Raw genomic sequence first — 26,760 nt, forward strand, 5'->3', positions numbered from 1 at the left:
TGAATATAAGCAATCAATTTGGAATTAAACTTTTTGCAGTGTATGATATAGTGGCTTAATTTCATTACTTTTCATGTTGCCACCCAGTTTTCTCCATACTGTTCAATGAAAAGACTTTTAAACTTAGGGACAGAGACTAGGAAGTTTAATTTGCATTCTGCTGACCCTGATTTGGTCCCTAGTATCATACATGATCCACATGAGCATTTCTAGGAGTGAACATTATGTATTGATACAGGTGTAAACCCTTGAGCATGACCAGGTGAGGTACAAAAAAAAAGGATTAAAATTTAAAATATGTCCTTTCTCTACTTAAATCTCTTAGTTGTGGTAAACAAATGGTCCCTCTATCTGAAAGCTAATCTTTGGCCTCTCAATTTATCCATTGGCTTGAAAGTCTGATTTTACTCCAATATCACACTTTTTGGTTACTATTATTTTGCTTTCTTAGCTCAATATGCTTTATGTCAGTCTCATTTCAATTGTTTTTAAGTACAGTTTAAAATGCAAAGTACCTCAGTACTTTTCATCTTAAACAGAAAACCTAGGTTTACAGTACTTCCGATGACTTTTAGTCAATTTCTGATATACACTGATAGAATTCAATAATTGTTGGTAAAATTGTAAAATAATTTTTAAGTATGTAAATATGAATCTGTTTCTGTACACTTATATTTTGCTACAAATAAAACTATTTTTGTATAAGCACACTTTGTTCTTGTTACCTCATAAAGTTACCCCAAAAATTCCCTTTTCTGCCATTTTAATTAGGTAGTCTTTGTGGTGCTCATGGCTTTAAATATTAAATAAAAATATTAAAGGGACTAGGAAAAATAAACCTGCTAGTTGTAAAGAAAATTGAGAAACAAAATATTCCATGCTTATCTCCAAGCCTACACTTTCACTATTTAGAGAGGGTTCTTTACCCCCTGCCTAAGCACTAGTTCTGGGCTCAGGAACTAGCCCACTGTCAATTACTTGGGATAATATAAGTTAACTCTGCATTTTCTGTTTCATATTAAATTGAATGTAGCTATTATATTATTATATTAATGCATAATTTATCATTTCTTTGTGTTTAATATTAGAATTAAGACAAAAAGAAATACTCTCGACCACTGTTTTTCTTTAACTGTCCTAATCTTTAATGGGACACATTGAACAACAAAAAATTTAGAACATACAGTCCACATTAAATATTAAAAAAAACTTTCTTCAGATCTTACATCACCTCATGAGCTCTGAGACTTCTTCATATCTATCCCTGGGTCTTAATATCTACATGAGAGCATTGTGGGATAGAGCCGCAGCTTTATAGGGGAGGCTTACATTATTCCTGTCCTTCAGAAACTTACTTCACATCCCATCCTCAGTTGCCATGAATTTATCACTTATTTTCTTCCACAAAGTGAGATGACAGCAAATATTTTTCAAATATCATAACTGATGTGAAATAACATTGAGTTAATAGAGATGAAAACTTGCTGGGTACTAGAAATTCTTAGACAGATCTTAGAAATCCTCTGACCATGCTATCACATCTAGTATAAATCTGAAGCTTTATAGATGAAAGCAATATTGTCTGTTCCCCCCGGGTTGGAAGTGAGAAAGAGGGGTTGGCCTTTATCAGAGGAGGCGATGAACCAGCCAGGGAAGGCCACTGACTCAAAGGTGGAGGTCCTGCCATCCTGGTTTCGGTAGAATAGGAAGTCTATCACAGGTTCAGGTGCATTGTACAGGTCTAAGATATTCTTATCCTGAAATATGAGAGACAGTGTTCAGAAGGAGAATCAGAGAATGTCTGAATCATTCGAGGTGATGCTATGCTACCTGGAATCTAAATATCCTGGAATCTAGAAATTTCTAGGAATACTCTATCTTTTAGGAAAACACATGTCAAAGGACTAGAATAAGCACCCAAGAAATCTTTGCTTCCTAGGTTTCCATTCCATAAATGGCACAGAAGTGATCACTCTTGAATGATGAACTGGGGGCTCCCCTCACACAGAAGCTGAAAGGATCCTAAGGAAGAAGTAGCAATTCTTCAGTCCTCATTTAGCAAAGCTGTGTGGGGAAGAAGGCTTTCTGGAAGATTCACTGTTTGATTGGGTCCCTGCCAACAGATGTGAAAGGGTAATGACACAAACAGAGGACCTTCACCCAACGAAGTAAAGAAAATAATCAGAAATTTCTACTATATCACTTATAAAAATATGCTTTATAAATGTTATATATGCTTTATAAATTTATATGTAAGAATATAGTATTTATTATATAGTTAGGTTAAATAATTTTACTTAGTAAATGAATTAAGTGCAGCATGTCTAGAGAGAGACACAAAAGGTCCATAATTGACTGCATTTTCTACACACACAATCCCAACCAAGGTGGCAGATTCTCCATTAGAATTCCTTTATTTAGGGGCTGGAGAAATAGCATGGATGTAAGGCATTTCCCTTGCATGAGGAAGGTCGGTGGTTCGAATCCCGGCATCCCATATGGTCTCCTGAGCCTACCAGGAGCGATTTCTGAGCATAGAGCCAGGAATAACCCCTGAGTGCTGCCAGGTGTAACACAAAAACCAAAAAAAAAAAAAAGAATTCCTTTATTCAGGAATTATAAGAGGGCATCAAAAAGAGTAAGAGGGAAACTGTTGACAATGGTGGTGGGAAATGGTGAAGATTGTTGTACATTGTATAAGTGTAACTCAATCATGAACAACTTTATCTGAAAAAAAACTGTAGTATGAACAACTTTGTAACCATGGTATTTAAATATAAAAAGACATTAAATTACACATTTTCCATATTTTAATCAATTTTAAAAAAAACTATGCAATTTCTTTGGAAGTCTCAATCTAGGAGTCATCTATGATACCACCTTTAATAATCCTTCAACATCTAAGTCAAAAGCTAAGCTTATGATCTGTGACCAGAATAGGTTATAAATTGAGTTACTTCTCTGTCACTCTACCTCCAACCCCACTTAGTACTAACTTCCTAACTCAGACCATCAACAATTTTATTCCCTACCACCCATTCTTCACCAAACAGTGGCAAAAACTATAAAATGCAAGCATGTTATGCAAACTACAACAAATAAACCTTAAAATGTGCCTGTCCAAAAATAATGTGCCTGTTAAAGAGGCAGGTTGTGAGGTAGGGAACCTGGGGACATTGATGGAGGGAAGTCAATGTTGGAACATTGAACAACTGAAACTCAACTATAAATATCTATTAAGTCATGGTTCCTTCACATATAAATAAGCTAAAATAAATTATAAATGATACTGGATTAGCATCCCAATTGCATCTTGCCAATTTTTTATTGTACTCACACTTCTAAAAGTTTCTTTAAAAAAAATCTATGTTAGGGCCAGAGTGATAATAGTAAGATGCATGCCTTGCATAAAGCCAACTCCTATTCAATTCCAGCACCACATGGTCCCCAAACAACACAAGGGTGATATATAGTGCCTGAACAACACTGCATCATCTGGCTCTTTTATTAAATTATCAGCCCACTTGCTTAAGAATGGCTGCTAGTTTCCCCTCTCATCTTGGGTACCAAGAGTGAGGCCCTCTGCAAAGGTAATATAAGAAAAAGAAAAGAAAAAATAGTCTTGTAAATCATATAGGATATTAAAGTAAAATATAGACACTCCAATAACTGATAACAAGAGTTCTCATTGAAAACATTTGAAGAAACTGCCTGGGGGAAAAAAACTTCAAAATTCAAAACAAAAACAAAAACAAAAACAAAACAAAACAAAACAAAAAAAACAGTCCTCAATGTAAATGAGAAACAGGGTGGATCAAGGAAAGTCCTACTGCAGGCATGATTCTAAATCAAAAGGATTCAAGAATATTTAAAACTAAAAACAGAGTAGATCTAAACCTTGATTTTCTACCCTACTAACTTCTTACCAAATAAATTGGTTTTCTTAGCACTATTCTTCTTAGTCACTCACCTTCAGTTGCAGTGTGGTCTTCCCTTCAATCTCCTCACAAGATAGACACTTTTCTGGATTTTTTATTCCCAAATAAATGGGAAATCCGAAGTTTTGCTCAGAAAACACTGGGTGCTTGCAGGGCATGATGGCGACCATTACTATAAAGATATAGAAGGGTGATGTCTCTGCTTCCTTCTGAAGTCAGGAGAGACCAGTATGTTACAGGGAGTCTAACTAGATCTACCAAACAAACAAACAACCCTGTATTATTCATTCACAGCCATCTCTGTCTCTGATATCACACCTTGCCCTAGAGATTTTCCCATTTCTCTTTACACACTGTAGATGGAGAATCCTCAACTAGAACCTCTTGGATCTTGGAGAGTGTTGCCCATGAGCAAGTTTTGCATAGTACAGTATTGGAGTCTGCTTACCTGTGGCTGTAACCCATTTAGTCCTGATAGAACAGTTTGCACTCAAAACAACACAAGCTTCTCCTTTTCCATAAGACATACCCTCAGACCAGAAAGAACCTCTATACTGCCCTCTTGTTTTCTCTTCAACAACATCCCAGATAAATTCTTTCCTAACTTCCCTTCCCAAGAAGATGTGAAATTCTCCTCCCTTAATGAGCCACTGTAAAGCTATACTTTTACAAAAGACTTGGTGACAGCTCCCTATATTATTTGTGTTAAGGGGCTGCCTCCTGAGGAGTAGCCACAGGGTCCCCACTCACCTGGCTTCACATTTCTTCTTCGTGGAATTGATATGAGATTTTCATCTTGAAAGATCCACACATTCTGATTCAAGTCAAAGATTTCACCAACGTCAGATTTTCCCATTACTATTTAAATGGAAAAAGATAATTTAAAATAATGCTGAGATTAAGGCTGCTTTACTGCAAAACAAGAGGAAGATCACCTGATCTTCCAGATCCTGTCAAGAAAAGCTGTGAGATCTCTGAGGAAGCAGATTCCTTAAATAGTCTAAACTTGTAAACCATCAGTGCACATGTGAAGATCCAGTTACTCCCTTTGAGGTCCAGGAGTGCTGGATTAGAGCTAGAGTTGTCATCAAGCACAGGGCTACACAGGAAATGGGAGGAACTAGTGGAGTGTGATTTATACATGGATAGGAACAGAGAATATTAAAGCATTGAAAGACACAGCTGTGAGTCTGAGATTTCCCATTCCAAATTCCAACATCACCTGAATGCAAGGGTGTTTGATGGAAAGAGTATCCTGGAATGCCTGTCATAGTGGGATTGTCTCAGCACCTGTGGGAACAGACATAGTAGATATAAACCTAAGACTTTTCAAGTCTTTCCAAGGGCACTGATCCCTAAGTTCTTTCTTCTGGAAAGGTACCTAGGGCACACTAGCTGAACACAAACTCCTACTCTAAGAGCTTGAACTATCATCTCCTGTACTAAATCTTTTAGTAGGGCACAGAGAGAAAGAGATCAGGTAGAATTTTCCCAATCACAGAAATGAGCTAGTGACAATATCTCTTCAGATGTTCCAATACCAGGAATACCTCCTTCTAGTACCCCTTTTTCCCTTTACATCTGTTTCTGCCTAGAAGCCTGAAAGCCCAAGTCTTAGGATCTTAGAAACTGCCCAACAAATTTACCCCATATGGCATAAAAAAGAATCATCCTGGGATTACCCCAGGCCTCACTGAGCCCCAGAGTACAGAAAAAGAAGTAAGTTTCCAGAATTTGAAGATACTCCACTCCTGGATTGGGAGAAAAGACCTTTATTGAAAGTCCAGGGCACAGATTCCCAGCTGCAGCAGTTCCCAAGACAAGGTAATGTCTGTGACTAAGCCTGCTTACATATAATATATAGTGAGCATAAGGGAGGATCCTACTTCTTAATGGGCATGACAATCCTGTGACAAGGAACCAAACCAGTTACACCTGTCTGAGATCCCTGAAGGCTTGATGAATACATAGATATATAGCTCCACTAGTGAAAATAACCTCTCTAAACTCCCTTAGATATAAACCCTAAGCCTATACCCACAAGAAATGAAATCGATCTCAGACCTGGGCCTCTAAAAAAGTGGCTATGGACAGATTACCCCTGAGGTTAATTATCCTGTAATTTTCCCTCTAGAACTCACACATCACACTCTTCAAGATGCCTGTCCTCTTCCCTCTCCATAGGGCCCTATGACTTATGACCTTATGCCTTATTATGGATTTATAGATTAAAACTAGCTATGTTCTTCAGCCAAAGTCTGGTTAATATATCTGTATTTCTGGTAACCCAACTACTCCATTTTGGGCATCTCTTGAATGAAGGGTTTGTTTGAAAACTTCCCTATGTCCTTATAATCCTAACACTAGAACTTCCATAATTTTGGGAACCCCTTGTGCACTGAACAGCATACCCTCAATTGAGAAAAACTTTATTCTTGATGTCTGCCTCCAATATATTAATTCTAGAACTGCATAAGAATAAATTAGTAGCTAGTATTTCTCCAAAATCTGAGCCCAGACCTCAAATTATCATCCAACTTCTGCTCTAAAAAGTAGACATTTATAGTCTCAATAAATGGTAACATTTAGCATGTTAAATCTTATTTACAATGCTTCTATCACATTTTCTAAAGTCAAAGAAACATTTTCAAACAAATAAGCTAATCTCAAGAAATTAGTAACACAACTTCATAGTCCCCATTCTAGCAACAAAAGTGCAAGGAATAATACAAAACGTCATAGGCAGGCACTGATGAACCCGTGCTCCTTACTCTTGAAAATTAAATCCACACTAAAATGATAATACTCTACTGAACGGAAAAAGTTATTTATACCTAATTATATGAAGAGCATCCAAGACTTAGAAATTACTCACAAAGTTCAACAGCAAATAATCCAATCACCACATTAAAAAAATAGAGATAGGAGATGAACAGATACATCCCCAAAGACAACATCTGAATGGCAACTATGAATATGAAAAAGTGACCATTATTACTTATAATTATTTAAATTAAAATAAAAATTACAATGAGATATTCTTGTATGCTGATAATAATGTGATATCAAAAAGACTGGAAACAACCAGTGCTGGCAGGAATATGTTGAAAAAGTAACCTTATTCACTGTTGATGGGGATGTCATCTGGTTTAACTTCTATGAAAAGTAGTATGGGTATTTTTCAAAGAAAAGTAAGAATTGAATTTCCATGCTATTGATACCTAGTGATACCACTTCCTGCTTCTAATCCCTAAAACTAAAATATTAATTAAAAGGATACATGCATAGCTTTGTTCATAGTTTAGTTCATACTAAGCACTTTGTTTAGTACAAGAATTAGAGTATGGAAACAACCCAAATGTTCAAGAAGTTATGATGTGTAAATTCCATGCACAATATAAAATGATTAAATCATTCAATTTACTTCTACATGAGCTGAACTAGATAATATTGTGCTTAATTAAAGTCAATCAGTAATAAAGGGACCAAAACAGAATGATTTTTTTCATATGTATAATATAAATACATGAGGAAAGCAACAATAGTCAAAAGCAATGAAGTAGAGAATTGGTCCATAGAACAGAATCTACCTGCCAAGGGGACATGGGAAGGACTGCAGAGAGAGATGGGAGGGTTCCTTGAAATATTGGCAAAGAAAGTATTCTGGTAATAAGTAGGTAAAGTAGGTATTCTGGTAATAAATGTAGTTTTGGAATGATGTATGTATAAAACTATCATTAATATTACTATAAATGATGGCACCACAAAAAAAATAGGAAAATAATTAAATAAATCTATATCTTATACTTTCTATCTCATATCTTGGTTGTTATTGACCTTGGATAAACATGGTCATTCACTGTCAAATCCTCAATCCTATTGCTACCCCCAATACACCCCACATGTTACTAGGAAAGAGTGCCATCTTGAATTAATAAACACTTGTATTCAAAACCAGTTTCAATCAGTCCCACCTCCTCTACCCTCATGAAGGAATTTAAAAGCCTCTCTACTTTGTATGCATGTGTGATATGCATCACAAAATAGCATCTAAAAGGACATTGCTGAGTCCCAAAACTCCGTTAGTTATTATTTCAATCATCATAATCCAGTATAGAGAGCAGAAGCCACACAAGAAATTACAAAGAGTAATGAACTACACACAAGGAGTTGCTTAAAATATACTAGAAGACTAAAGTAGAAAAAGGTTTCTAAGCCATTTTCATATAGGCCAACTCCATAGACTCATTCTTTTCTTTAAAGAGATGTAAACCAAGCTGTGAAATATCATGGGTACACCAGCCACCCAGCAGAAAACTGGCCATCTAGGGAGAAGAAGTTGGGTATCCAGTATCCAGAATCACTGCTTTGCTGCAGCCCTGCCTTACCACTACTTTACGATTCTCTTCAGCAACACCAATCTCACCAAACTTCAGGTCAGCAGGGTTTTTTTGTGGGGGTGGGGGGGCAGGAATGAGCAGGCTGTATGTGAGGACCTAGGGGCTGACTCTTTCAAGGCATGTGCTTATGCCTTCATGACTGGACTTTCTTCTTTTTTTTTTTATTTAAACACCTTGATTACATACATGATTGCGTTTGGGTTTCAGTCATGTAAAGAACACCACACATCACCAGTGCAACATTCCCATCACCAAAGTCCCAAGTCTCCCTCCTCCCCACCCGACCCCCCCTGTACTCTAAACAGGTTCTCCATTTCCCTCATACATTCTCATTATTAGGACAGTTCAAAATGTAGTTATTTCTCTAACTAAACTCATCACTCTTTGTGGTGAGCTTCCTGAGGTGAGCTGGAACTTCCAGCTCTTTTCTCTTTTGTGTCTGAAATTTTGGGTTGATATCACCAGGGCTTTTTGGAGCTCCTGGGGCACCCTCCCTACCACTTATTATTTTTCTTCCAGAAAGCCTGGCACCTGAGAACACTGCACACCTAAAAGCTGCATTTATCCATATAGGGCTTTGAATTCATAAACAACTTCATTTGTTTGATGCTTATCATCTCTATGTAAGAACACACCAATTTAACAGAATGGCTCTAACAAGAGCTTACTTAACCTTCTGTCATTGTATTAATGATTTCATTGGTGATGGCAATAATTTTCACAAATTAGCTTGTAACTGTTCTTTTTCCTTTCTATTTTTTTTTATTTTCTTCCCTTCTTTTTTTCTTTATTATGTCTATTTTTTTAAATAACTTTGCTCTCACTTATCCAGAAATAAATGTATTATGGTCAACTGTTGATTATGTCATGCATTTTCTTTAAATAAATTTTAAAAAATGATAAAGATTTATAAGATATTCAAGGTAGTAATCGCTGCAAGAAGAAAACTAGAGATGGAGGTGGGAACAGAACACAAAGCATTCAAGAGTTAAAAGTAGAAAACTTGTAGGAACTCAAAATGGGGTTATCTGCTAAACTGACGTTAAAATATTTGAAAATAACATGTAGCCTGATAGGTGAATGGGACGGGGAGGTAGTGAGTGAGGAAGGCTCACTCTAGGATATGTCAAAAGGTTCAAGGGACACAACTTTGATATTTTTTTCATTGATTACTAAATTTCAGGGAAAACATGTATATTTCATGCCCAGATAAATACTGTGTTTATGTGGCATTTATCTTATTTAAACTCACCTTCTGTTCCACTTGATTAAGACTCTCCTCATGTCATAATTAACCAGCACTTATTCAATTAGCCAATATTCAGATTTCATTCTGAAGACCCAACTTTAATGCTTTGAATATTAATGAATATAATAGAAATCAGAGGAACATTAATAACATGATAAGGTATTGAGAACAAATCCTTTGGGGCCCATGTTGAAGCACAGAGAACTGACCCATCCACTAACAAAAATAGATGAGAACTTTGTTCTCAGAATGTAGAACTATATATACTATGGTTACATTTTAATGGTTGCATTTTAATGCTATCACACAAAAACTGGAATAAAACTTTCTATATAAATATAATCTAGTTTGCTGAGATTTTCCCTAGAAACTCTGTTCTGTTGTTGTTGGATTTTTTTCTCTTATTTATTTTTTAAATTACTTTATTTAAACATCGTGGTTTATAAGGTTGTCCATAATACAGTTGGATCTCTTTTTTCCACGGTTATAAAGTTGGTCACAATTGAGTTTCGGTCATACAATATATTGCATCCTTCATCAGTTTGTATTTCCTGCCACCCATGTCCCCAGTTTCTGTCACATCTTTCTCCCTATCCTCTCCCTGCCTGCCTCTGTTGCAGACATTTCTCTCTCAATCACTCTCTCTCTCTCAATCATTCTCTCTCTCTCTCAATCACTCTCTCTCTCTCTCTCTCTCTCTCTCTCTCTCTCTCTCTCTCTCTCTCTCTCCCTTTTCCTTTCTTTTCCTTTTAGATACTGTGGCTGGCATACTGTTACTGAAGGAGCATCATGCGAATCACTTTATCTCCTTTCAACCCAGTACTTATCTACAGTGATTATTGTTGGATTATTGATCCTACTTTAATTAGTATTTATACTACACACTAGGGTGTGATCTGATTATAAGATTTCCCCTACTCGGTATTCCTCTTTCACTCAAGGTTATGGTCTGGTTCTTGTCAATAAAAGCAGGCGCTCATTCTTTGGTCTTCCTCCACTAAGTTGCTTTCCTTCTTAGGAGCAGAAGGCTTGTGTGGTGGGATTTCTGGCTTTAATATTAGATTTTCTGAACCAGTTCTTGTACACCCTTTCACTGTGTGGATTATTTCCTGCATTGACATTTGCTTCCAGACCTGTGTCTCACAGATCCTCATTTTGGAGCCTGCGGGTTCGATTGTAGATCATTTCCAACTATTATTGTCATAGTAGACATTTCTCTTCCCTAACTGCACTCCCCTGCTCTTTGTGACAAACTTCCTACTTATGAACTGGTTCTCCTGGCCCTCCACTGACTAAGCAAGTGGAAGCAATGATTAACAACTAGGACTAGATTAAACTAAGAAACTTCTTCACCTCAAAGGAAACTGTAATTAGGACACAAAAACTGCCTATGAAATGGAATAAACAGTTCACCCAGTGACCATCTAATAAGGGTTTAATGTACAAAATATATAAGGCACTGGTAAGCTTAACAACAAAAAGGTATAACCCCATCCAAAAATGGGAAGAAGAGATGTTTGTTTTGTTTTGGGGCCATATCCAGCAGTGCTCAGGCATTGCTCCTGACTCTGCACTCAGGAATCACTCCTGGTGGGCTTGGTAACCATACAAGATGCTATGGATAAAACCGAGTTGACTGTTTGTAAAGCAAATGCCCCACATACTGTCCTGTCCCTCTATAACTATTTTGTTGTGTGTAGACAAATAAAAATACACTAGGGCTTGAATTGAATTCAGGTAAGTGCTCACAAAATCAAAGATGCTAGACATAGAAATAATAATAAGAAAACCTTCTAAAGTGAGATTAATCACTGGCCTTACTCAGCCTAGGAGGCAAAGCTCCTCCCTTCTAGCTAAGTCCCAGAAGATTTCAACTCTAATTTACATACACACCCTTACCAAGGCTGCTGAACTGCTTGCTGCTCCACCCTTGCAGGTGAAATTAATCTCCAGCACATACAGCATAAGTGGCCACATGCCAAATCTCAGAAAATTATACACTACTCACAATTATACTGCCTGTCATTTGGTGAAGACATACAGAGAAGAAAAAGAATACCCAGAGGTTGTCTAACTACAAAGACTTGCCTCCAGAATAACAGATAAACTAGAAAATCAATGTGGAAAACATAGAAGCTCATCAAGTTCAATGAGAGAAAACAATAAAGTGGAAGGTACAAACAACACCAACCAACTCTGTAAACCCTGAGAAAACAGTTTTAGTGACACCATTGTGAGAACATTTAATGAGATTAAAGAAATGATGGCACAGGTAATCAGCAAAGCACAAGAAACTATGAGAACTAAAATGAAAAAAACTACACACAGAAATGAAGTGTATGGTAAGTGATATAAAAAGGTTATTAAAAGCTCTAAGAAGCAAAATTAAAACATTTGAAAATAGATCAAGAAGTTTCAAGATGATATGAAGGGAGCTTCTAAAAAAAAAAAAAAACAGAATATTGAAAAAGTCTGAAAATGAAAAGCACACCAGAGAACTATGGGATGAACAAGAGGAACAATGTGTGAATCACTGAAGGCACTGAGGATCAGAAATGTGACTCTGAGGAACCAATAGTTAAAGAAAACAGTTAAGAATTTTCCAGAGTTGAAGAATAAAGGCAGCCAACCAAACACAGAGGTAGGGAATTCACAGACTTGAAATCAGTTTTTAAAGAGGCTTTAGAGGATTCTTTAAGGTAGAGGGCAAATTCCCAGCCCAAGGCACTGATGATAGCAGTCAATCATGGTTCTTATGGTTGTACTCTACTAGATTAAGAAAGGCATGTTTACTGCTAGCTTGTTAAGGGATTTTGTAAATTTTTAATCATAAATTAATGTCTCATTTACATTAAATGTTCTATGCTTGATGAGTTGTTTTTACATCCAGTGATTTTTATTTCAATATTTTACTTGTGCAGACACAAGCATTATCTATGACATAATATTTTCCAATATAAAAATATTCTCTTCCCTAAAATAAAGTTCTTTGTAGTTTTATAGTTCCATTCAGATTTTTCCTTTAAAATTTCTTAATTCTCTTTACACTGTGGGGTTGTTCCCTTATCCTAAGAGACATAATCTTGAATATTTAATTTTTAAGGTAATTGAACATTCACGATTTTGAATCTTTTGGATTTGGGTGTTAAATATGATGGCTCTTAGCATGGTACCTTTGAAAATAAGATTCAATCCCAAGATTAAACATACCCAAAACTGCTTCTTCCAAGGAACTAAAGGTTGTTGTCTAGATTTGCTCTGTTGTCACATCTTTCTGAAACTAATTTTTCCTTATATGTTTTAGGATGTGAGTCAACATGCTAGTAGCTTCCTCTCTCAGGTGTGAAAATAAATGAACAAAAATTAAAATTAACAAAATTAACTCAAAAGTTAAAAATAACAAAATAGCCCAAACTATTCCTCAAAATGACAGAAATATAGAAACATTAACAGTGTGATATAAAAGAACCCAACTCTACAGAAATATCATAATGTTTATATTTCTAAATTCTAACCAGCTATTCATTAAGTCTTACACTTACATACAATAATAATAAAAAGCAATCGTTTTTATGGGACAACTCATTATTTAAACATCTAGGGAAGGACTCTAGGTTAAATGCCTAAAGTTTTAAATTCCTGGACAGAGTCAAGTGTCAGAGATTTTTCTGATGATGGAGAAAGTACAAAATCATAAAAGAGAAGGTAATAATTAAGACATCAACAAAATTTTAGAATTTTTGACAAAATATTTCAGGAAGGAATTGAAAAGATAAGCAAATATCGATAGCACATGTAATAGGCAGATAATTATGCACTGTTTTCTAATTTTAGATTAATTAAAATGCAAATAATAGTAAAATGAGGAAATGATGAAAGAAAAAAGCATTTTACTGAAATGAAATACAAATGTTGTAACTACAGTGACTACAGTGACTCAATTAGCAAGTTGCAAATCAATGCAGTAATACAATCTTATTTCCACTCATTAGGAAGGCACAAAATTAGAACTTATTAGTCAATACAGTAAAGAAACACATTCATTCATCCTATGGGTGGTTATGCGAGTCAGCACAGACATTTTGGAAACATTTTGGCAAGAGATAATGCTAGTAAAAATATCAACATAGTAGAAAGTCCTTGCAACTCAATGAAACAATAGAGACAATACCAAATGAAAAAGAAACCAAATGATCTCTATTTGCAGTTGAAATGGTACTATATTTAGAAGAACAAAAGAATCTACAGAAAGAAAAAAAAAGCAATAAACCTGTAATAGGGCAGACAACCTGCAAAATCAACACACAGAAATCAATGGTGTTTATAAATGCAAACAAAGAGTAAAAAAGAGAGAAAAAATTAAAGTGCCATTCACAAGTATGCCTAAAACTGTCTGGGAATCAATTTCACAAAAGATATAAAAGATTTTTACATAGAAAATTATAAAGGATGATTAAAATAAATAAAAGACACACAGAAATGTAAACACACCCTTTATTCATGTATTAGATGGGTTGATATAATAAAAATAAATGACTATCTGCATTCTCTATAAAATGTCCATCTTAGAGACATAGATCGAATATTATTAAAATGTATATGTAATCATACCCTATTGGTAAATAGTTTTAACTATATTGATGAATGTTCCTTATATCCCCATGTTATTTTTTTAGTTAAAAATACCTTTATTTTTTATTGTAAGAATTTATTCAAGAGACAAAATTGATTAACATAATGAGGTAAACTAACATAACATAATATAGTGACATAACACAACATATAATTGATATAATAATACATGTAAGTCAAAGAAAGTTTCTGATTAAAAGCACAATTTTTTCCCATAATGGCTTACATATCTTTCACTGTAGTATTTTAGGTATATATTAACATTGAATCAGGGGAATACCCATCACCAACTATGCCCTCCCCACATTCCAGTTCCCTTTCTATAACCCATATACCCCACCATCACCCCCCCCCCCGGCTGCTAGAGTAGGTGGACCCCTCTTTGTCTGACTTACTATTAGTGATCACATATCTGTTTGGTCCTGGAACCCTCCCTTGTTTTCCCCTCTATTTAAGAGGCAGAGCTAGAAAAATCGAGGTATGTGGTTTTGATTGAAGGCAAGAAAAGCAATAGAATGGGGTACAAAATAAGAGGGGAAAAAAAGAAGTCAAAAGTCAAATACGCTGAAAATGGGCTGAGTCCCTCTAGAGGCTTCCAACCTCAGTTTGAGAGAGGATGTGAAAAAGGTAATTGAAATACCACATACAGAAAAAATATCGAATTAAATAACCGGTGAGCACTACAGCAATAAAGACAGGCACCACACAATAGTCTCGGTTCTGAAATCAAATCATGTTCGAGTGCAAAAAGAAAGAGAAAGACAAGACAAAATAAAATAAAATAATATTGGAGACATCAATCGTAATCTCCACACCAAAATAAAGACGTCAAAAAAAATCGATCAATAGATAAATAATCATGTGGAAAAATGATTGTTTTGTGCTTTTTTTTTTCTCCTTTTCTTTATCTCCCTGCATAGGCACAGTAACTATTGGGGATATTGTAGAGGGAATTCCCTTGACCTAGGAGATACAGGGTTTCTCCACCCCTGAAGTATACTGTCATGGGATTAACTCTAGACTCCTTGCATGATCATTTACTCTCCCCTTGCTGCTTTCGTGGTGTGAAAGACTTCTGCTTTGTCTTGGATGGTAAAATCAGACCTCTGTTTCTAGAGATCTTGGTGGCTGTGCAGCTCAGGGAATGGAGTTTATGAAGTCTTTCTTTGTGGTTCTAGCAGTTATGTTTCTTCAGTGTCGTTTTAATCCATCTTCTGTAGTTGGTGTTCTTGGTCGTTATGTTGCTCCTAGACTGGAGCCTGGTATATCCATCCCCATGTTATAAAGAGTTTTCATCATGGATGGCAGTTGGATTTTGTCAACTGCTTTCTCTGCATCTATTTGGTATTATAATTTTTATATTATAATTTTCTTTGCACTGATATGACGTAGTATGCTGACTGACTTGAATATATAAGCCATCCTGTGACCCTTGGATAAATCTTACTTGATCAAAGTGTTTGATACATTGTTGACTTTGGTTTCCTAGTATTTTGTTGAGAATCTGAAGCCATATTCATCTGAGATAATAATCTATAGTTTTTATTTTTAGAGCTGTTGCTATGATTTTTTGGTATCAGGGTAATATTTGCCTCGTAGAAATTGTTTGGAAAGAGGGGCCGGAGAGGTAAGGTTTGCCTTGCGTGCAGAAGGACAGTGATTCGAATCCTGGCAATCCAGATGGTTGCCAGGAGCGATTTCTGAGCAGAGAGCCAGGAGTAACTCCTGAGCGCTGCCGGCGTGACCCAAAAAACAAATGAAACAAAACAAAGAAATTGTTTGGAAAGATTCCGTTTCTTAAACTTTCTGTGAAATATTGAAAAGTATTATTCTTTGAAGATTTGGAAGAACTCCATAACCTTTCCTAATTCAGCTGAGCCCAGGCTTCTGTGGAGTGGTGTAAGATGACACCGACCGAGCAATTGACCAAAAAAAGGCTCCCCCCCCCCCCAATCTTCCTCTTCCCTATAACCTCTTCTTTTGATATGTAAAAAGCCACCTGGATCATTCTGCCCTGCCCCCACCCTGGTGGATTTTGTTCTGGAATAATAAAGAAAAGTCAAATTTGGCTTGGCACTGGGAGAGAGACCAGGAAAAGCCACTGGCTTCATGTTTCTTTCCTGACTGGCTTGGTTTATTATTTCTTTGCCACTATGCTGCTTCTTCAGATCCCTTTTCCTGGGGTTTAGAAACATGGTGCCTGGGGTAATCAAACAACCATGGGTTTTATTTTACATGGGGAGATCTTTGATTAGCATTTTTACTTTCTTGCTAGTAAAAAAGAAAATACTCAATTAAATCTCTCAAAGCTCTCTTGTGAACAAAGATTTAGTGAGTTAATTTATCCATTGACTCTGAATTGGGTGCTTAAAAATAGGCACCGTTTGTCCACCAGCTGACTATGGGAGATAGCTCTGGCAGAGAAATCTGGATGGTTCTCTGTATTCCAAAAGCTACCAGGCATTTCAGCTCCCCAGTAGCAAACTCTGGGTCAGTAAACAGTTTAGTACCTAGTAAAAGCGGGGGGAAATGACAGGGTTCAGAAGTTTATGCAATCATAGGTAATGAAAGTAAGACAGGGAAGGGCTTTGGGTAAGGGCCGTTTTGCCACTAGGTGTCGCTAGACAACCACTTAAAATAACACCCTTCCCCCTTCTCCCAGAGCCTGAGCTCCCGTGGTTTTGAATTAATTGGTCTTTGATGAAGACTATCCATGAAAATTTTTTTTTTTGGTTTTGTTTTGTTTTTTGAAATTCTTGGGAATTTATTTATTGTTTTCCCTGCAGATTCTTTTTTTTTTATTTTTAATTATGAGAACAAAGATGCAAAGAAAGAGGACAAGATAAAGCTACAGTGGAAGGACAATCACCCATGAACAGAAGTCTCAGAAGTCCCCTTGCTGATATCTTAACTTTGAACTTTTAGCCAAAGAACATTAAGAAAAACAGAACCCATGTACAATTACTTTGTCCCTCAAGTCCCCAAATTGTAATACTTATTTCTTTGCAGCACACAAAGCAATCTAAAGCCATAAAACTTATGTAACTCCTTAAACATTGAAGGCATAGTATTTTTTTTGCATTTCCATGCACATGCATATTAGTTTAAGTTAACCTCAAATGTTTAAGTGGTTGTTTCTTAAGGATTAGAGTCAAAGGAGCACAGTAAAAAATGGTTAAAGTGCATGAAGTTTTTTTTTAACTATCTTATAATAATTAAAATGTGTTTCTAGTAGTTACCAGAGAGAAAAGAGAGATGAAAGAGAAAAGTGAGAGGAATGCAGAAGAGTTTTGTTGTTTTGGGTGGAACAGAGGTAGAACTTTCATGATAGTTGTGACAAATTCTAAACATATATATATAGATGTGTTAAATTACACCTCTAAAATTTGAAGATACTGTAAATTAATAAAAAATCAATAAAAACGGAGAAAAGGAAAAGAAAACTATGAGACAAATTGGCCAAAAAAAAAAAAAAAAGGCATGCTCTGCCAGGATCCTTGAAAGAAAATGATCTGTAAGTATATCTGATGACTCCCATCAGATTTGCAATTTGACTTTCTCTTGCTGGTGAATGATTTAACCAAGAATCAGATGATATAAATTTTCTATGAAATCAGTTATAATGTTGAAATAATTTGGTTTGTCCAGGATTACTGTTAACTAGTTTTTCCCCTTTAGTAAAACTATGGGTTGTCATTTAACCTTCTTACAGCACAAATAAAATCCTTGCTCAAGAGATTCCTTATTCCAACATAGGATCACAGTGACATCACACAGAATTAGAAGAGGAACATGTCTCTTGATGTATTTTTTACAACAATAGAGCCTAACTGCACTAGAAGAAATCAGAATTATGATCCCTGTTACCACAGTGTCCTTCCCTACAGACCATATATCCCAGGCATGAACCAATTCTAAAATGAAGGAAGAGGATTTCTGCCTTTACGGTGCTCGTGATTTTCTTTTAAAAATAACCCAGAATGCCCTGAGAGATAGCACAGTGGTGTTTGCCTTGCAAGCAGCCAATCCAGGACCAAAGGTGGTTGGTTCGAATCCCGGTGTCCCACATGGTCCCCCGTGCCTGCCAGGAGCTATTTCTGAGCAGAAAGCCAGGAGTAACCCCTGAGCAACACTGGGTGTGGCCCAAAAAACAAAAAAATAAATAAATAAATAACCCAGAATGAAGACGTGACACCATCTCAGAAGCCTGCTCCATCTTTGGAGATGAGCAGGTTTAGACATCAGAATCTCTGGCCAAAAAGGCAAGGTAAAAGCACTTTCAAGGCACAATGCAAAGAATACATAAAACTTCAATTAAACACAGAATCCTACATGGAACCTTATTGAGAATATTTGCTGGAGAAGCCAGCCACTGTCCCCCAGAAGATTTATCATCATCATTTCACTGTAGAAATAGAGCCACAGCTATATCAGAACTAAGGAGCTGTTTCAGGGAGGGTGGGCTGAACATGGGGATAGGAATTGAGGGCTCAGAAATTTGCACCAAGAGAGAAGTAAGCCAAAAATACTCACCCAGACTTGAAGATTTATTCTAACCAAACTTAAGCTGGAAGTAATATCAATTCTGAAAGATACTTGGGGCCCTTGAACTAGCCTTGCACAGGTTTTATCCCTTGCTTTTTAAATAGTTTTTTCAATCAAGGCATGTGTCAGAGGAGCCTCTGTGCACCATCAGATGTGGCCCAAACCATAACACCTACCCACCCACACACACAGAATTATACATGAACCCTGTTTGGAGCAAAATCTACCTTTACTAGGCAAAAAAAAGGAGAGAGAGAGAGAGAGAGAGAGAGAGAGAGAGAGAGAGAGAGAGAGAGAGAGAGAGAGAGAGAAAGAAAGAAAGAAAGAAAGAAAGAAAGAAAGAAAGAAAGAAAGAAAGAAAAGAAAGAAAGAAAGAAAGAAAGAAAGAAAGAAAGAAAGAAAGAAAGAAAGAAAGAAAGAAAGAAAGAAAGAAAGAAAGAAAGAAAGAAAGAAAAGAAAGAAAGAAAGAAAGAAAGAAAGAAAAGAAAGAAAGAAAGAAAGAAAGGAAAGAAAGAAAGAAAGAAAGAAAGAAAGAAAGAAAGAAAGAAAGAAAGAAAGAAAGAAAGAAAGAAAGAAAGAAAGAAAGAAAGAAAGAAAGAAAGAAAGAAAGAAAGAAAGAAAGAAAGAAAGAAGGAAGGAAGAGATAAAGAAAGAGAAAGAAAAAGAAAGAAGAAAGAAAGAAAGAAAAAAAGAAAGAAAGAAAGAAGAAGAGGAAGGAAGGAAGGAAGGAAGGAAGGAAGGAAGGAAGGAAGGAAGGAAGGAAGGAAGGAAGGAAGGAAGGAAGGAAGGAAGGAAGGAAGGAAGGAAGGAAGGAAGGAAGAACATTAATAGGAATCAGCAGATGAATGGAAAAAGATAAAACTCAAATCAGTGGGATACTATTGTAGAAGTTCTGTTACACTTAAATGCTCTATCTCACCTTTCTCACAGACATAGAGAACTTCCTAACCTGACTTTTGGAATGTCAAGTGATATGGGTTGCATTGTGTTTCTCTACACACACACACACACACACACACACACACACACACACACAACCTAAAATTCTAAACCCTTAGATGTAATCTTATTGGAAACAGAGTCTCTGTAAATGTAATTAAGCTAAAATGAAGTTGTTAGGGTGTGTCTAGTCCAGTGTGACTGGTATTCCTGTTAGAAGAAAGAAACTGAATACTGATGTGTATAAAGAAGAATGCATGTGAATGAAGACAGTCAGGAGGAAGGCCATTGATAATAGGACCAAGACTGATGATTCCACCCAGAATGGGACCCACCCAGAAAAGCCAAATGCACATGAGAAAGCCTTAGAGGGAACCAGCCCAGATGACAATGTCGTTGCACAATTATGACTTTCGGAAAAGTGGGAATTAATTTAAACCACTTGCATTACTCTGGCAGTCCTTTAAAAACCTAATATATGGGAATCCTTAGTTCTTAAATGCAGTGGCTGAACATCTAGACCCACTATTACAATGATAGTTAGGAAAATAAAATTCATAACACAAGTTGACTTTTTATAATTATCCTAAAGTGCGTTTTTTGGTATAGGAAGTCATATTAGTAACAAAGGAAGACTCTCATTTAAACAGCAACTTTTGGTGGTGGCCATATTTGCACTGGCCTAGTTCCACAGACTCACTCTTTCCTAAAAAAGAAATGTAAACCAAGCTGTAAAATCATGAGTACACTAGCCATGCATCAGAAAGCTGGCAATCACAGGAGGAGAGGGCAAGTCAAGCACTGGCCCTGCCAAAGCCATGTCTGCTACATCCACTACCCAGAATCACCACTTTGCTTATGACTCTACCTTACCACCTTTCTATGATTCTCTTCACGGGCACCAATCTGATCAAACTTCAAGTATGCCAGTATTTGGGCTGATATCACGAGGGCTTTGGGGGGGCAAGTGCAGGCACTGTCACCACCACAACCCACCCACCCCACTCTCCTTCTTCCAGGGGGCTTGGCAACTGAGAACATTCCCTAAAAGCCACAGTATCAGTAATAGTGCTTTGAATTCCTGGAAAACTTCATGTATTTGATGCCGGATCTCTATAGAAACACACCAACTTAAAAGAATGGACAGCTAATAACAAGAGCTTATCTGCATTGTATTAATGACTTCATTAGAGGTGCAATAATTTTCACAAATGTGCTTGCTACTGTACTTTCTTTTTCTTTTTTTTTTTTTTGGTTTTTGGGCCACACCCGTTTGACGCTCAGGGGTTACTCCTGGCTATGTGCTCAGAAATCGCCCCTGGCTTGGGGGGACCATATGGGACGCCGGGGGATCGAACCGCGGTCCGTTCCTTGGCTAGCGCTTGTAAGGCAGACACCTTAGCTCTAGCGCCACCTTCCCGGCCCCTCTTTTTCTTTTTTTTAAAGAATTTTTCTTTTCTTTCTTTTTTATTTTTCTTTCTGTTCTTTTTAAATAATTTTTCTCTCACTTATCTGGAAATAAATGTATTACGGTCAATTCTGTGATGCATTTTCTTCAAATAAAGTTAAAAAATAGCAGCTTTGGCAGGCGCGGTGGCGCTAGAGGTAAGGTGTCTGCCTTGCCAGCGCCAGCCTAGGACGGACCATGGTTCGATCCCCCGGAGTCCCATATGGTCCCCCCAAGCCAGGGGCAATTTCTGAGAATTAGCCAGGAGTAAACCCTGAGCATCAAATGGGTGTGGCCCCCCAAAAAAATAGCAGCTTTGGGGGCCAGAGCGATGGCCTGAGTGTTTGCCTTGCATGTGGCTGACCTAGGATGGACCTCGATTCAATCCCCTGGTGTCGCATAATATTCCCCAAGCCAGGAGCAATTTCTGAGCACATAACTGGGATTAACTTCTGATCATCACCAGGTATGGCCCAAAAACCAAAAAAATCGAACAAAAAGAAGCAGCTTTTTCTTTCTCCCTCTTTTCCACCTCCCTAATTTATTTACTTCCTTAATTTGTCTAATCTGTTCTTCAGTGTCTACAAGAGCCAGGCACAATGGTTGGCTCTTAAAATTCAGCAGAAATCAAGTTACTCAGGAACTCACAATCTAAGAGAAGGTAAACAATAAAAATTAAAAACATCCCCTATGTTCTCATTTGAGCACATTTTTCTATAATGTCTCTTAAAACAGCAATATAATTGTTTAGTATATTAGATTTAAAAATCAGGTTAGAGATTGGTTTGTGGCAGAGTTAGTGAGGGAAACCTACAGCATTAAATTGGATAGCACAACTGATCACTATGACCAGCCTCCTTGCTGCTAAAATAAATGAAACTGCACAAAAGCTGAGTCATCTGTAAGGTGCCAAGAGATGTAGGCTCTCCAAGAACCCTTGTAGTCAGCACCATAGTGAATAAAGGACAGAGATTGGGGTGAGCACTGTCTCCATTTGGCTGTATAGTTTTGGTACAAAGGCCGCTCTCCTTTCTACTGGTATATGGGTAGCCAGATACTCACTACTGTGGAACTGAAGTGACTCCTGACTCATTTGTTTAATTACATCTTAAGTGCAAAAGCTGCCTCATGATGTTAGATGAGTCCTCATTCCAAACATCAGTGTGAACTGGACACATTTTTAATCACTAAAAATACTAAAAAAAAAAAGTTTACACACACACACACACAAGCCTTGTGTTGGTCACAGTCAACATTGTACCCGTATAAATGCTTTGGGGACCTTTACTTTTAGACCTCGTCTCCCTTGTTTCCTGAAGACTGCCATATTCCTAATGACCATAAAGAAGATTCATGGAGACATCATCATATGTCCCTTTCTGTCACCTATCACTTTCCTCCTGCAACCAGTTTTTCAGTTCTACTTTGAGGATTCAAATTTACCTCATTGGATACAAAAAGTGATTTTGGAGGAATTGGGGCTCAAAGAATGCTGTGTTTATTAAGATAATTAAGTCATAAATAGATGGACAAGTACCATATGATCTCACACATCTTTGGAATAAAGAGAAACAAAAGAAGGAAATAGACATTATCAAATGACCAAAGTGAGATTATCAAGTAGTGGAAGGAGAAAAAAGAAAAGAGACAGATTAGCATAGGATAGTAAAAGAGGATCTTGGGTTCCTCAGTGATGATGAAGGTATAGTAATTTTGTACATCAAAACAATAAAAATGGCATTTTTAAATAATTTTACCTAAATATAACAATAAAAGTTTTTTTTTAATATGGAACGCTTCACGAATTTGCATGTCATCCTTGAGCAGGGGCCATGCTAATCTTCTCTGTATCGTTCCAATTTTAGTATATGTGCTGCCAAAGAGAGCACAACAATAAAAGTTTTAATTAAAAAAGATAAATTGCTTTTAACCAACTGCAGGGCATGTGCATGATCTAAACAGGGATATTCACTTGCTTTCTGAGGAATCTTAAGCTCTTTCTAAGTATCAACAAGCATAAGTTTTCCTTGTCATTGTGAGCCGCAGAATCAGAGTTTCCCTAGCTCTTGTTATTTAAGACCTATTGGGAAACTCTGAAACTAGTTTTTCAGTATAACTTTTGTGTGGTAGGTAGAATAATGTCCCCCAAAGTCATCCTCATACTGATTCCTGGAACTTGGCAAAAGGACATGACTAAAGGAACTTTATAGATGTGATTAAATTAGGATTTTAAGATAGAAAGATTTTTGAATCATCCAGATGAACCCAAGTATCCCTTTCAGTAATTAAAGAAGGAAGGAGGATTAGAAGATTAGATTAAGAATAGAAAAAAGAAAATCCACCAATCAGAATTAATTCACATCGAGATGAAGGAGGAGGTGACAAGTCAAGGAATGCAGGTAACCTGCAGAAGGAGAGAGGGGACAGAAAATTGACACTCCCTTCAATCATCTAGAAAGAATACAGACAGCCCTTCCTATATTGATTTAATCCCAGGAAACCCTTTGCATTCCAATCTCCAAAATAATATAATAAATTTCATAGCTTTAAATCCCTGTCTTTAAGGTCATTTTGTTTCAGCAACAAGAAGAAAGTAATATACCTAGTGTCTTTTTAATGATGTATGCTACAATATGTCTTTACTCAAAGAAACCTGACCCATTATTATTGCTTGTCATTGAAAAGCTGTAATGGAAACCAACTAAACCCAGCTTCTTTCCTGATATCCCCTTGCTGATGTGCAAGTTCTGACTGTCTGGCCAACCAACTTACACCTTTACTACGTGTAAACTTTACTAGGATGAGTCTAACTTAAAGATGAAATCTTGCCCTACTCAGACACCCCTAGATGCTACCTGGCTGCTCACATCCTATTTGTTATTTGATCCAGATTCCCATATTTGTTTCCTTGTCTGAAACCTTTTCCCACTTATCTCTTAGGTGGTAAGTTACTATAATTTCTCTTCCTATTGCAATGTATTCTAGAAACATCACTTACATATACTTCTGCCCCAATGCCCATTTAACCTTAATAGGAGTAACTCATTCTAAGCGTATCACATTCATCCATTTGCTCCTTCCTGCAGTTAAATTTAGATACTGCTTCGTAAATCATACACCCTGACATGCCCTTTGGAGACATTCAGAGTAACAGGATGCTATGAAGCTGGACTCATTCCGACCAGAACTTTATTTCATGTAAGAAACTTTCTAGGACCTAAAGAAGCAAATTCCCAGTCTTCATAAGAAATAAAAGCAGTTATGAGTAGGCTATATAGTTTTCTGTTATTGATATAAGAAAGTCTGAAAATGCTGAAGCCATTTTCTGACCACAGTAGAGTTGGTTTCAACTCTGGGAGCCTTATGAAATGAAAACTCACAGTGTTTCCTTTTCCACAACTGTTAGTCACTTCAGAGGCTTCACTCAATTGACAGCATACAGATTTTTAAAAGTCAAAAAAATGGATTCTATCGTTTATTATGGTAAATGTCTTACAGTACTAATTTATAAATTAAACTATCATAAGTGAGTCTTTTAAAGAAAAGAACAGTATTAAAAGGTTAGTATTATAATGTTACCATTCTATCTGCCAGGAATTCAGACAGGATATGTCACCACTTCCCCTCAGTTCTGTAATCTAGGCCCAAGCCTCCCCATCTTTCATGTCCAGTTACTTCCTTCCAGTACAGAAAGAGAACCTTCATAGGGGCCAGAGCAATATAGTACAATGAGAAGGGCATTTGCCTTGCATGTAGTCAACCTGGATTAAATCTCCATATGGACCCTGAGGCAGCCCTGAGTAACCCCTAAATATTGTTGGGTGTGGTCCCCAAATTAAATCAGAGCTCCTTTACACCTGACCATTGTTTCAGATTCACCTACTGGCCCCTGGGGCTTCACCTTTCTATCTGCACACAGCCTAATGGAGCTAGAGCTGAGCCCTTAGAGAAGAACTAATCCAGTCGACTGAGGGTTGAGGGGAGGGACAGAGTTTCACAGAATCACACCAAGACAAAGAATCACAACCACCTGGGAGAATGTTCCTGTTATATAGAATTGCTTCATCCAAATACATTGTGATTCATACAAGGCTATGAATCCTTGAATTTTACTAGAATGGTATGTTTTACATGTAGTCTAGAATCAACAGACTTTAGCATAGAAAACTCAGTTTCTTCTAGCTCACACTTGAAGATCTTTGCCTCAGTCTTCCTCCCTGAAAGTGGCTTCCAAGATCTCAGTTCTCAGAACATGACTTCAGGCCCAGATTTCCTGCCTTGCTTTCTATAAGAAATTTATCTAACAGAAGGTCCACTTCATCCACCAGGTATTTCTTCCAAGATAGTATTGAAACTATATCCCTCTATATACCTTTCTATGATCATTTCATTTCTATATTAGATACTATAAGACATTAACAATTAGATAATATAAAAGATCAACAAAATAGAAAATTATAATAGTAAAATATGATTAAAAATTTATGAATATGATCACTTTCAAAACACTGTTGTACATGCTATTTGAGGGTAGTTGACCACAGACAATGAAGGAAAGCAAAGCTGAGGGTAAGTACCTCTAGGTTTATGTAAGCAGAGGGATCTCAAGTTTCACAGGTGGATTCAAATTCATCTGATTCCTCACTTCTTTAAGACCTAGCACAAGTTACTAAATTTCACCAAACCTGAGTTTTCTTACCTGTGAATTCAGGGTTACAACAGCACCTACATGAAAATGGTGTTAAGAGGATTAAAATATTTATTCATATGAGTAACACTTAGCCAAGTGTCTGAACTATAGAAAGGACTTAGCAGGCGTTAATCATTCTTCTTTTTTAAAAATAATCTTTATTTAAACACCGTGATTACAAACATGATTACAGTTGAGTTTTAGTTATAAAAAGAATATCATCCTTCACCAGTGCAACATTCCCACCACCAATGTCCCCCATCTTTCTCCTCCCTATCCCCTGCCATCATTATTCTCCTTAACCCTTTTTCCTGCAGCCTCTTTCTAGAGCATCATTCAACCAGAAATGTTAGGCATACCAGGGATCCCTGCACTATTTGGGCCAGTGGAGAGAAGGAAGGAGAGTTGAGGTGAGAGGCTGAACTTGGAACCACCCAGGACCCACCAGCATTGTATAAACAATGCTCTGCAGGGCTCCTTTGCAAACTCAGAGAACTGGGCATAGCCCTAGCCAGGGGTGGTGAACAGAATTTTTACCTTCACTCAAAATGGCAAAATGCAATATGTGTTTAATATATTATTGTTAAAAAATATATGCTTTTGTGTGAGTGTTTGTCTGTTTTGGCAGGTCACTGCATGGTGTGGCTCTCTGACTCTCACAGTTTAAAATTTTGGCTCTTTGTGTCAGACTTGTTTGCCACCCCTGCCTAGACAAATCTTCTGAAACAGGCAGGACCAGTACCAACAGTGGACTGGGGTTTTCCCAGGGCTTGGCTCATGGAAATGTATTCAGGCCAGTCCTGCACACAGGAGCTCCCACCCAAGGGCCCCTCCCTGTAGGGTCTTGACAAATGCTTCAGAAAAGGCTCTGAAACCTGTTTGGTAGAGGCCAGGTTTCCTATGTGGATAAATGGTGTCAT

At 37.0% G+C, this 26,760-nt stretch overlaps 1 protein-coding gene and 1 non-coding gene across 2 annotated transcripts; both read right to left on the reverse strand.

Annotated features, from left to right (window-relative positions):
* Positions 1 to 1,541: 1,541 nt before the first annotated feature.
* Positions 1,542 to 26,760, reverse strand: LOC126024233 (interleukin-36 gamma-like). The gene is made up of 4 exons (XM_049784638.1): positions 26,583 to 26,760; positions 4,689 to 4,796; positions 3,971 to 4,110; positions 1,542 to 1,757 (listed from the first exon to the last, which is right to left on the reverse strand). Exons 1-4 carry the CDS (start codon positions 26,758 to 26,760, stop codon positions 1,542 to 1,544), a joined length of 642 nt encoding a protein of 213 aa, XP_049640595.1.
* Positions 22,933 to 23,039, reverse strand: LOC126025088 (U6 spliceosomal RNA). The gene has a single exon (XR_007501135.1). It is a non-coding gene; the product is annotated as a U6 spliceosomal RNA (small nuclear RNA).

This window comes from Suncus etruscus, chromosome 12 (assembly GCF_024139225.1).
Source record: "Suncus etruscus isolate mSunEtr1 chromosome 12, mSunEtr1.pri.cur, whole genome shotgun sequence".
Taxonomy (NCBI): domain Eukaryota; kingdom Metazoa; phylum Chordata; class Mammalia; order Eulipotyphla; family Soricidae; genus Suncus; species Suncus etruscus.

Excerpts from the sequence above, each read along its gene's own strand:
- LOC126024233 (XM_049784638.1), bottom strand. The coding sequence starts at position 26,760 with ATGACACCATTTATCCACATAGGAAACCTGGCCTCTACCAAACAGGTT. Across the intron at positions 4,111-4,688 it reads AAGAAGAAATGTGAAGCCAG|TAATGGTCGCCATCATGCCC; the intron begins GTGAGTGGGGAC and ends ATATCTTTATAG. Across the intron at positions 1,758-3,970 it reads AGACCACACTGCAACTGAAG|GATAAGAATATCTTAGACCT; the intron begins GTGAGTGACTAA and ends CTCATATTTCAG.